Genomic DNA, 12,906 nt, shown 5'->3' with positions numbered 1-12,906 from the left:
TTTTTTGCTTTTAACGATCGAATTGTCAACATAGACTTCCATGTTTCGGCCCTTTTGATCGGCGAAAACTTGATCCACCAGCCTTTGATAGGTTGCCCCCGCATTTTTCAATCCAAAGGGCATCATTTTATAATTGTACACCCCGGCGTTCGTGACGAATGCCGTCTTTGCTCGATCGTCGGGGTGCATGAAGATCTGATGATACCCCGAGAATGCGTCCATGAAACTAAGCAAGGCATGGCCACTTGTCGAATAGACTAGCTAATCGATCCTCGGCAAGGGATAGAAATCCTTCGGACAAGCCTTATTTAGGTCCGTGAAGTCAACGCACATCCTCCAGGTACCATTGGCCTTCTGAACTATCACCACATTTGCCAGCCATTCTGGATATTGACAAGGCTCGATGAAGCCTGCCTCCAGCAACTTTTTGACCTCGGCTGCGATGTCTCGGTTCTTATTAGCAGAGTAATTCCGCTTCTTTTGCTTAATTGGTCGACACGTTGGGTCAACATTAAGCTTATGGGAGATGAGGTCTGGACTTATCCCGGGCATATCAGCTGCCGAGAAAGAAAACACATCTCTGTTGTCCCAAAGGAGCTGAATAAGTTCACAACGGGTGTTCGGATCAAGGTCCATCCCGATTGTTACACATTTCTCAGCGTCTCCTTCGGCCAACTCGACCGTTTCAGTCTGCTGGTCCATGTCCATTGCTGATGGACTGGACTCTTCACAATCTGGCCTGCTGCCTATTTCAGCAGGTTTCTTAGTCTTTTTGTTCTTCGGCTGGCTCTCTGAGTCTTTCGGCTCAGCTGAAGAGCTAGCCTTTTCCCTTTCTGGCCCTTTTTCTCTGGGCACAGATCCTTGGGCCGAAGCACTTAGGCCTTTCGGCTTTTTTGTGCTTGGCTCTCTTTCTTTTTCTTTCTCCTCCTCATCCTTGTCGTCGTCATCTGGGCGACTAGTGGATGGCTTGAGGTAGTTGCACCTTCGGGCGTCCTTTTGGCTGCCCTAGATCCTTTCGGGGAAGCCGGCGTCTGAGACGTAAATCATCAGCTGATGATAAGTTGAGACGACCCCTTGGATCTCGTGAATTATGGGTCTCCCCAAAATCACGTTGTACACTGAAGGAGCGTCAATGACCAAAAATTCAGTCATGACATTCCTGGCTGCCTCATCGCAGCCGATGGTGACAGGAAGTGTCACCTTCCCATCTGGATAAGTTGAAGCCCCGTTGAATCCGGATACCGGGTAGGGTACCGGCGTAAGGTGCTTGGGCTTCAGCTTGATTTGATTGTAGGCCTTTCGGAACAGAATGTTTGCTCCGCTGCCACCGTCAACAAGGACCTTGCTGACGTCGTGGTTGGCCACCGTGGCGACGATCACCAACGGATCCTCGTGAGGGAACGTTACCCCCCGGCAGTCGGCGGCTGTGAACGTCATGTTCGGCATCGGCGACTGGGGAGGCTGAATGTCAGCGTTGTTCACCTGGTGGATCAGAGCCCTAAGGTGTCGCTTGTGTTCCCTCCGAGAGCATATTCCTCCCGAGATAACATTGATCGGAGAGAATTTTCCCTCCGCATTTTTAATGTTCTTCCGGGGGAAGTCGAGGTCTTGCCGAGGGTCCTTTGCTGACTTCTCGGCCTCCTTTTTCTCGCGGTGATCCGCGATGTATTTTTTCAAGTATCCCTTCCGAACCATATCCTCTATCTGGTCCTTCAGTTGGATACACTCCTCAGTGTTATGTCCCGGAGATTCGTGGAACTCGCACCACTGATTTTTATTTTTTCGCTGATACCACTCTGGGAGTGGTCTCGGCTTTCGGTAACTCTGCTCCTCCTTCGTCACGCTGTAAATTTTGGCGCGTGGAAGAGAGAGCGGAGTGTAGGACTCGTATCTGCCTGTGTATGAGGCAGATTTTTCCTTCTTCGGCTCGTTGGCCGAAGATTGTTCCGAGGCCTTGGCCTTTCCCTTTGTCCTCTGGCCTTGGCCTTCAGACAAGGGTGTTTGTTTTTGCTTCCCTCCCCCAGATTGAGGTTGGGTTTTTGCTTTGTTCCACTCTTCGGCTCGGATGAATTTAGCCGAGGCGTTCAGAGCTTCCACCAAGGTCTGCGGGGTATGCATGACCATGAAGTCTAGGAACTTCCCAGGCTGAAGGCCATTCTGCATTGCAAAAACGGCTAGCCCCTGGTCCAGCTGAGAGACGCTGGATGACTCGTTGCTGAAACGGGTCAGATAGTCTCGGAGGCTTTCGGTCTCCCCCTGTTGCAGACCCATGAGTTCTGCAGTAGTCTTCTCTCGGCGGTTTGCCGTGGAAAACTTGCTCCTAAATTTGGAGGACAGATCATCCCACCCTGTTATAGAGCCTTGCTTCACTCCCTTGGAGATCCATGCTTGCGCGACCCCCTTGAGAGTGGTTGGAAAATATTTGCACCAAGTCGCTTCGGATCTGGGGCAAAGATGCATATGAGCCTCATACGAGGCAATGTGGTCCTTCGGATCCGAAGTCCCATCATATGTGATGTGCGACGGTATTTTAACCGTGGGCACGTGCTCTTCCAGTATCCATTGCTCGGATGGGGAACTGGTGGGTAGCATAACGGCCTTGCCCTTGTTCCTGACCGAAGGGACCGCGCTCCGCCCTCTTAGATAGGTAGGAGTGGTTTTCGTCCCTGGCTGGGAAGTCTGGGCCTCGGCTGCAGGGAACGAGAGGCGACTGTGCACGCTCGGTTCCTTCCCGCCGAGTCGGTCGAGGACGCTTCGGCGAACAGTCTCAGGTTGTTCTCGGCGAGCAGATTCTGGCCGAGAAGCTGAGCTGCTGCTCCTATGCGTTTCTGGTCGGGAGGTTGAGGATCCTCTGAAAAATTGAGGGTTCTTTTTCCTCTCTCTTTCAGTTCTCCAGGTATCCTCTTCCCACTTTTCCAGTTCCCGGAAGGAAGGAGGTTTCCCACCATCATGGTCTAGCTTCCTCCGCTGATGCTGGGTATGCGGAGGAGTTCGATCGCGAGGTGGAGGCATATTTTGTGTCCTCATTGCCTCCATGAGCACTGCCAGCGCTCTCGCCACCTCCTCCGAGCTGAGCCCCGTCAAAGGGGTCCTCGGCTGAGTGTGGGAATGAGAGCGGATGGTCGATGGTTGGCTTTGGGGCACTGAATGAGTCCTATGATCGGACTGACCTCTGCTAGACCGAGAGGGACTCGGCCTATGATGAGAGTTGTGAATTATGGGAGAAAGGGAATCCAACCTGTATGATCCTCCCCCCGAGCTGGCACCCTTGGGAGAGTTCCGGTCCGGTGAGGGTGATGGTGTAGGAGTTTTAGGCTTTTCGCCTGCTCCTTGACGGAGGCTTTTGCTCTTGCGGTTCTTAGCCATTGCTACTAAGATGATTGCAAGATGATTTTGATTAGAAATTTGGCTTAAAGATTTTTGAAAGTCTTCCCGACAGACGGCGCCAAATTGTTTCGGGTGAAAACAATGGGACCTTGCCGAAGGTCCGATGAAGTGGTGAAGACTGGATTCGGTCCAAGTGATGTTGGGCCGAAGGTTTCCTGCACAGCAAACGCACGTAAACTAGCCTCGAGGGTGTTGCCGAGGGAGGCCCCTCCGATGCTAAAGTCAGTACAGTGTGTAGAGAGAGAAAGCTATGCAAGAGAATTAATTGCTTGAGGCTTTGTTTTTATGAATGTACAAATGTAATATTGATGGTTTTTATACCTTTGTATATATGGAGAATGTGGTCCTTGGCCCAATTGACTTGCCTTGTGGACTGATCTTGACTTTAGCACAATTGGAGAGTTGAACCTTGACCTTGGGCTTTTAATTGGATCATTTAATGACTAGGCCCAATTGGACTAAATTGGACCCAAACAATGTTTATTACATAATATTTGTTCTTTATTAATATTACAAATGTTCTTTATATATATATATATATATATATATATATATATATATATATATATATATATATAAAACATAAAATTGGATATTCTTTACAAAACAGTTATATGTTTCTTATAAAACAACTATATGTTCTTTATAAAGTAGCTACATGTTCTTCCACTTTTTTGTCTGTACCAAGCAAGATACAGACTGTTGTACCTTAAAATTTTCATTATGATAAATAAATAATGAAATCAATTCAACAATTTTCATCATAAATTTACATGGTCAAAGTTATTACGTAATATATAGTGTTATGATTCTTTTGAAAAAGTAAGTACGTAGCTTAATATATACTCTGTTACTGTATAAAATAGAATGACAAATTATTAAGTACCACTTCAAATAAGAATAATAGCTACAATTTATGATCATGTGACAAGATCCTACAATCAAATTCTAAACTTTTGTACCATTCCAAAGGAGAAAGTGGAATTTGACATCTTCTGTGCCAAACAATAATCTAATTTGGTAGTCATATATTCAAGTGACGACTCATTTAATTTGGTTCAAAATCAGCTCCAGACTGCTTAAGGGCCTATTTTGATTTTCTAGAACCGAGTTGAGCTGAACTATTAGAGCTGAATTGAACTAAATATTTTATGAGAATAGGAAATTAGGAACTGGATTGAACTTATTGGAGCTAAAAACTGAGAACTGAAAATAAGCGGAAGATAACATGCCTAAGTCTATTGTTAATTGTCTTTGAAACAACAAATCAAACAATTAAAGACACATCGATTCTCGACTAACTCAGTTACTTTTTCCTTACATCTACATCAAGTCAACTCTAATGACACTCAAAAACTTACAAAGCTAATTACAAACTCAGATTCTCTAACAGATGACTCGAGTAAACACAAATATAAAGTACTCCTTCCGTCTCTTTATTAGAGTCCCTATTCTACTCCGTAACATTTATAACTCTCATAATAAAGAGAAATGAGAATCTAATAAAGAGACAGAGGGAGTAGTAAACTTTACTATTAGTTACTGATGAAGTACCGAAATCTGGAGTGAAGCATACACTATGTATATCAGAATTAGAGAGTGAGGGATAACTCAAGTGGCTAGAGTTTCCTTCCCGATTTTAAGAAATCCTCAGATCGATTCACACCCCGCCCTTGTAGCTTTAAAAAAAATAGGGAAATTTTCAATGGTAGCTATATACAATTGCGGATTCTCAATGGTAGCCAATTTTTTTTCAATAATCTCCTAAATAACATTAATATTCTAATTAGTCTCTAATATAGCTATATGTAAGTAAATCTGACCAAAGTTACCCCCTTTTAATCGAGTACATGCAAACCCAATTACCCTCACTAATCATTGAGTGAAGATGTTCGAAACTCTTCTACATTGAATTGCAAGGGACCTCAACTGATTGAAAATTAAAACCATTAATTAAAATCTGCCAAAGGTGCATGCAAAATTGTAACACTGGCAAAGTAATTCATCCCTACTTTACCCTGATTTTTCAGCTTTTCCCCCCCAAATTTAGGGCATGTTCACATTTATTGAACTGAGCTAAACTGAACTGAACTGATTAGAGCTGAACTGAACTGAACTGATTGGAACTGAACTGAACTGAATTGAGCTGAAATGAATATTTTATGAGAGAGGGAAATTAAGAGCTGAACTGAACTGAACTGAACTGATTGGAGCTGAACTGACTGAACTGAACTGAGTTGAAATGAATATTTTATGAGAGAGGGAAATTAAGAGCTGAACTGAACTGATTGGAGCTGAACTGAACTGAACTGAAATTAAGTAAATGTGAACATGCCCTTAATGGATTAAAAGCTTGCTTTCCCTGTTTTTTATTCAATTAATATCATGATTTATTGTGCAAAATTTTCTCATTAAAATGTAAATCAAAATGAAATAGGATGTAATCTTAATTTCAACATTGGCTTATATGATATGTCATGTTCTTCAATTTTTAACTTATGAATTGAGTGTCCGTGTATCCTTAATTATAGCTATCAACGGAGGTTTATAATTTCACTTTAATAATAGGTATATATGGAGCTCCGGAAACTTTGTAATCATTCATTGCTTAGCTACCCATTTTTTTTTAATGACTTTTCAAAAGATTTTCTTGTGAAGTTATGTGGGAAATTATAGATCTTGGACAGCATTTTCAATAAACTTCACATAGCCCAATCTATTAGGAGGAAAATTGTGTTTACAGTTTAGGAAGGAAATTTTGCTAACTATGATTATTGATTTTAGGTTAATTTGGTCAGATTTACGTAAATATAGCTATAATAGAGAAAAATAGGAATACTAATGCTATTTAGGAGATTATTGAAAAAATTTGACTAACATTGAGAATCCACAATTGTATACGGCTACCATTGAGAATTTTCCAAAAAAAATAAAAAAATAATCATAATTAACATCGCTAAGACATGTGTGATGTGGTAGACCGTGGTCAGGTTATGCCGATCTTAACCTACTACAAAAACCCGAAGTCGATCGTTGAGTCCCTTTATTCCATCTTGTTGTAATACAATACCCTCGAAATATCTAACAACACAACACACACAGATAGTTCAACCTCAAGCGAGTTGTCTGACCTCACACAAAAATCTCAAAAATCAGAGGAGAGAGAAAATGGAGCAACCAGAGCTTCAGTCACCTGAGAACGACGATTATGGCGAAGAAGAAGATGTCGCTGTCTACGATGGCGAGTTTCCCGAAGCTGATGTTTCTGACACCGCTGAAATCGATGCTGCTGAAGATCCTAAATCCCAGGTTTTCATTTTAATTTCCTATTAATCCCCTTTTTTCTGCTATTTTTTTGCCCTAATTTGTTCTTGTTTTGAATTTAATAGAATCTTGAAGATATGAAGAAGAGGCTTGAAGAGCTTGAAGATGAAGCTGGTGCGCTTCGTGAAATGCAGGCGAAGGTTGAGCAGGAGATGGGAGTTTCTCAAGGTGGTTGTTTTTTCTAATTTAATGTGGTTTTGCTATCTTTAATATTGTAATTTATTTGATTAATTTTGTTATTTGTTTGGTATAATTTAGGGTTTTTGCTGATATTTTGCTTATTGGATTTATAAGCCATTAATATTAGGTGTTACTGTTTAGTACTCCGTATTGTTTTGTTGGGAAGATGATGTTTATTTTTTTAAAATTAAAACATAAACTAATTTAATGCTTCTTTTTACTGTTTAGGCATGCAGTTTATGTACAGTCGAGTACAAATATTAATTTTTTTAAATTTAACTTATTTACTGATTTTAGGGATTATTGTGTAAGAGGGGAATTAGAATTCAATTCAAAATTATGTTTGGTTCAAAAATAACAATTTGAACTGAATTTGTTTCTCGTAAATTAGGGTTGGAACTTCATTTTCTGCTCTTTCGGTTCCGTGCTATAAAAGGTAGAGGGAAAAGGACAAAGGGAAGTGGGGGAAGCTAAGGGAAGGGGAGGAAAAATGTTGCCTTCTTTATTGAATGGGAGGAATTCTTTCTATCATCGAGAAAACTGATTTCAACATAAGACTTATTTTTCAATCCTTTACTAATTAAATTGAGGATAGTGGTAAAAGTTAATCTTCACTATTAGGGTTTTCCTTTCAACCAAATGCTGCCTGAAAGTTCAGAGCTGAACAATTGTGGTTAACTAATAACCTCCAAAAGCCTGGTAACCAGGAGTTTGATGTGACTTAAGTATTGCATCCTTTGATCGATACTTTGTATGTATTATTTATAGCTTTATGTTCCCTCTTGGCCTTTACCTTATCTGCACAATCTATAAACCACTCCTAGAGATTTAATTAGTATTCCCTCCTTTCCTGTCCGTTAGCCCCATATTACCCTTTGTGGTGTCCCTTTGAGATTGCCTAATACTGTAAGTTTTTCCTCCCACAAACTCAATAGACCCCACTTTTCACTTAACAATGTGCAAATTTTTTTCCTAAGACTTAATAAAGTAAACTTGTTCTATCGGAATCTAAAAGAAATAGAGGGAATATGATGTTATTATTTTCTGTGATAAAGCTATTAGCTAGTAAATTTTTGGATATTTATGGAAAGAACTGATCATAATAGAGGTCCTTCATTATACCAAGCAGCACTATTATCCTAGCAGTACTTACTATGGTTGAATTTCGGGTCGGTGTGGTTTTGGTGGGGCTGAAAAAGGGGAAGAATAAATTTGCACTTAATACCCTAACTAAGTTGGCGGGTTCATTGGTTGTGCGTAATATTTGAATTTTCTTTAAAATATGGCATAATGCTTGAATCTCACAATCTTATTTACATGTTAAATGATTTCTTCCATTGTCTGCCAAATTTTATAGCTCCACAACCCTAGATCTACCATTTAATACCCCCTAATTATTGCAAGTTTTGGAATTGAATTTGAGTTGCTTTAAGAAGCTTTATTTTACATCCTCTAATACAAAGCTTTTGTGATACTTGAAAATCATTCTAGGATTTCTATCTTCTGTATTGGCATGTTGGTGATCTTTTTTTTTAATGAAATTGGTGATTGTTTTGAATCTTATTTATTAATTATCTATATTTTTCTATATGAAGAATCTACCAGTGCTAACCCGACTCAAGCTGAAAAGGAGGAGGTTGATGCCCGTTCAATATATGTTGGCAATGTGAGGCAATTTCTATCTTCTTGGTATCCTTATCGCTCATGCTATTAAAGATTATTAAAATTATAAAAATGTTGCTGTGTGCATGCCTTGGATGGCTTTTCAAATAACGTGTGTGAAATTTGTTGCGTGTTTATCAAAAAAATCTTTGTAGTTAAATGTTAATATAGGCACATATTTCTCAATGTACATAATTGCATTTAATGGTAGATTGCGCTTAATCTCTCAAAGGTCATTGGGTTCTTTGAGCTATGCATAGAATAGATTTCTGTTGGGATTATCTCTCCGTCACCTTTAAGCATCACTACATTTTAACATTTTCATATTTCGACTCCTCCATCTGCAAATGATAGTCACATCATTGTTTGAGGTTATTTAGAATATCTTGTCACATTTTGTAGAATAAAAATAGATTCTGGCTGGATTTCCTAACATATTTCACGTCAGCTCTGTGGTAGAAGCCCTAGAAGGTTAGGAGGAAATTTTAGGCATGAATGTTTTGATGAAATAGTAGTGGACTCTTTATTTAAGGATTGGGACAATGTGACAATGATTTGAAACATGAAGTATATAAATGATGTATGGGCGTTTTCCTATGATACTATGACTTGTGAGTACTACTTTCCCTGTCATTTGGTTTTGAGTTTGGATACCTTGTGCTGTGTGGTAAGGACCATGGATCGTGTGATGGATTTTATGTGAGCCATTTATGGTTTTGAGAAATATTTTAATGTTCTTTTGTAAGCGCTACATTCTGATAATCCTTCCAAATTTGGCTTTGTCGTCCAATCTAACATAGTATATGAGACATATCATTGTGGAACAACTTATTGTTTCTAACCATTAGATTTTGTGTCTTCTCCTTTCTGTCTTCCCGAAGATGTGATTTTTAATGTTTGAGGCTAAAGTGATCTTGTGGCCCTGCTGCTCTGCAGCTTTGAAGCCACTTTTTGTAACCATTAGCTCTTAAGGTAATGACCAGCTTTGAAGTCACTTTTTGTAACTATTAGCTCTTAAGGTAATGACCAATCATGAGGCGGATTTGGAAGAATCTCTTGTTTCCATATACAGTTTTTACAAATTCGGTCTACTTTAGTTGTGGTATAAGTTACAATTGGTTGTGGGATGTGGATAAACAAATGTTGTGTACTTGTTGCTGGAACTAATCCTGATCTAGAGAATTTGCCGGTTTGCAAGTTTGATTTGGTACAGTTTGGATTGGGTAGTGTTTGAAAAGGCTAAGGTGATGAGGGTGCTGTATGTAACCTATTCACAAAACATAATTGTAAGGCATGTTTCGTAAAATGAAAGATTCTATATGTAAAAATTGGTTGCAAAAAGTGGACTCTGATAAAATGAACACTGCAAAGTGTGTCTGGCGGACATTCACTGAAAACTGTAGTAATGCCTTCAACTCTTTGAGGCGAGCTTTTGAACATATATTGAGTAGGCTATTTGGGGTGGAAAGTTGGAAACTGTTATCTGAGTGGGTTCAAGTACAGTGCTTTCTTTTCTAATAAGTAGTAACCATTTGATGCATGTGTATAGTTGTCTATAATGTGTTTGTGTTCTATCTCTGAAAACAAGCTTAAGGACTGTGATTCCAAAGGATACTATTTGTGGCAAAGCACAGAAGAGATTCAGCTTCATAAATGGAGGTCAAGTCACTTTATTGATGATTAAGATAATGGATAATCTGTACATAGTGCATGCAGCAAGCCAGCAACTGAAGTGGATTTGATACTTTGATAGGGTTCAGGCTAAGTGTAGTCCTGGCAATTTTGACCAATACCTGTCCAAATTACCTGCCTTATATCCAAAATTTAAAATTAGATAATCCAATATGGATATGATCCAAACTTTGTTCTTACCTAATAATGTTTGAATTTGCTGTAAATGACTAATCATATCAACTATTGGTAGTACACTGGAATGTGAACTGAATGACTAATCACAAGATTTTGGCTGAATTGAGACTTGAGTGAGTTATTACGAACCGAACCCGATAAAAAAATGACCGGATGCCATATCTCTGAATGAGAAAAAGAGGAAAAGGTTTCTTCGTTTCTCGTGCTTTGCTGTGGATAATTGTTATAAGATTGTCCAACTACATTGTCTACATACCAAAACATCTCTCCATAGAATTTAAAAAAAAAAAAAAAAAGAAAAAGAAAAAAAAAGAAAAGAAAAAAAGCTAAAAGCTTAGGTTTCTATGTTTCATGATTGACCATGTTGTAGGCATATAGCATCTTGAACTAATTGCTTCTATAGCATTTTAACTGTCAGAAACCAGACCACTGTATAAGCTGATTTTGCTCCATCCTAGTTCTTATCAGGAGGCTCAATTAAGTATTGTTTTATGCAGTGGTTGTAGCCTGCTCTTTCATAAAGAGAGGTTAGTTTAGTTAAACAATAAATAAGAGTAGAATGGCAGTTAGATAAGACATTCAGCTGCTTCAAGTAACTTTACTGTCTAAATTAACAAACTAATTTGGAAAGTGAGTTATTCAATTGAAATATATCGTTCATAATAGAAGTCCGCATTAGCTATGAATCTTGTGGTTTGGTGTTTGTAATATTGCTTTCTATCTCTGAATGCTTGAGGAATTTACTCTTCTTGTTCATTTGTGTTTAGGTTGACTATGCATGTACACCAGAGGAGGTTCAGCAGCATTTTCAATCATGCGGAACAGTGAACAGAGTGACCATTTTGACAGACAGATTTGGTCAACCTAAGGGATTCGCTTATGTAGAGTTCGTGGAAATGGAAGCTGTTCAGCATGCTGTCTTGCTGAATGAAACTGAATTGCATGGCCGTCAATTGAAGGTATCAATTGTTATATGCTCACCTTATCATTTTAATTGTATCTGCAAATGCTGTATTGTAAAAAAATTATACAATTTATGAATAGGTATCTGCTAAGAGGACAAATGTTCCTGGGATGAAACAGTTTCGAGGAAGGCGACCGAGTCCTTATGGAGGCAGATCAAGGCGGCCATTCATGCCGGGAGCACCTGTTTTTCCTGCATATGGAGGATATGGGTAGGCTATCTTCTGTACTAGTAATATACATGGATATTTTGTAAATATAAAAATCACCCTCCTTTTTTGGATCTGCAATTCATGGCATTTTTTCCTTTCTAATTGACCAAATTAGCAAATTTTTAGAGATCTCAAAAGTAGCTGACTATTCACATACCTGAATTAATTTCTTCCCTAGACTTTAAGCTTTATAGAGGAATATTCTTTTGTAGTATTATACTTACCTAATTCAATTGTTCAAGTAGGCAGAGAAGTTCAATAGATATATTTGACAAAAATGTTCAATAAAGAACTTCAACTGTTCACAAGGGTATACCTTAAAAACCTAGAAGCTAAATTGAGTTATATTAAGTGTTTAGAAAACGCCAAAGTTAATAAAATGTGATTTCAGTAGTTGAACAAATCCAATTTCATAACTTCAAGTGGGACTTAGGCTTTGTTCTCTCGAGCTTATTTTTGCTTAACATATGCTTGACTTGACTTATTTTTTGCTGAACTTTGACTTAATTTTTGCTGAACTAACTTAATTTTACTGTAACACCTACAAATAAATTGAGAACAGATCATTTAGCACTTGTTTCCATCTCTTATCATCCATCTTTGGTCAGCAATTTGTAAAGTTAACCCATGTGTTGCTACTGCTTATCCAATTTGTTGCAATTTGGAAATGTGAAATTTGTAAAGTTTTTTGGAAACCTATCAATTCAAGATTTTCCGTAGACTTTTAGTTGAATCTTTCTTAGTTTTATTAGATGCAGCGTTTTATAGATTGAATGCAGTCGTTATGTTCCTTCTGTGGCGGGTTCTATTTTTTTTTCCCTTACAGCTGATTTGGTTTTTACCCCCTACTAATTATTAGTCACACTACATTAATTTCATTACCTTTTCATTTTGTAGAAGGGCTCCTAGACTCAGGCCTCCAATGCGGTACAGGCCATATTGATAGTCAGGTGGATATTATTTGAAGTTGGAAACAAATTTATTTCATGATTTCAGAATACAAAATTTTACAGCAATGAAAGATCTGTTACAAATGAAGCCTTTGTAGTCATTATAAATGAAGTGATTGTAAACTATCTTGTATTTTAAGTTTTGTTTGTTAGATTGTGCTTCGATTGCCATTATACAAATTTCGATAATGACTCTCATGTAGTTAATCAAGGAAACCACATCAATTGCTGTTTTTAGTGACCCTGAAGGTGTATTGGCACTAGCAGGAAGTGAGAAAACCATTGAAACTGTTTTTCGTATAAATACCCTTGTATTTTTTTTTTTTTTCTTTCTCCTATCCCTCATTTCATAACTTGCT

The 12,906-nt window shown here is 38.7% G+C and overlaps 1 protein-coding gene across 1 annotated transcript; it reads left to right on the top strand.

Annotated features, from left to right (window-relative positions):
* Nucleotides 1-6,318: 6,318 nt before the first annotated feature.
* LOC110710791 (polyadenylate-binding protein 2-like) lies at nucleotides 6,319-12,851 on the top strand. The gene is made up of 6 exons (XM_021889133.1): nucleotides 6,319-6,696; nucleotides 6,777-6,879; nucleotides 8,487-8,557; nucleotides 11,190-11,381; nucleotides 11,467-11,597; nucleotides 12,495-12,851. The coding sequence occupies exons 1-6, from the start codon at nucleotides 6,556-6,558 to the stop codon at nucleotides 12,538-12,540; spliced, it is 684 nt and encodes a 227-aa protein (XP_021744825.1). The 5' UTR covers nucleotides 6,319-6,555; the 3' UTR covers nucleotides 12,541-12,851.
* The last annotated feature ends 55 nt before the right edge of the window (nucleotides 12,852-12,906 follow it).

This window comes from Chenopodium quinoa, unplaced genomic scaffold, assembly GCF_001683475.1.
Source record: "Chenopodium quinoa cultivar QQ74 unplaced genomic scaffold, ASM168347v1, whole genome shotgun sequence".
Lineage (NCBI taxonomy): Eukaryota > Viridiplantae > Streptophyta > Magnoliopsida > Caryophyllales > Amaranthaceae > Chenopodium > Chenopodium quinoa.
The sequence above is the reverse complement of the archived record's forward strand: the minus strand, read 5'-3'. Positions and strand labels throughout refer to the sequence as shown.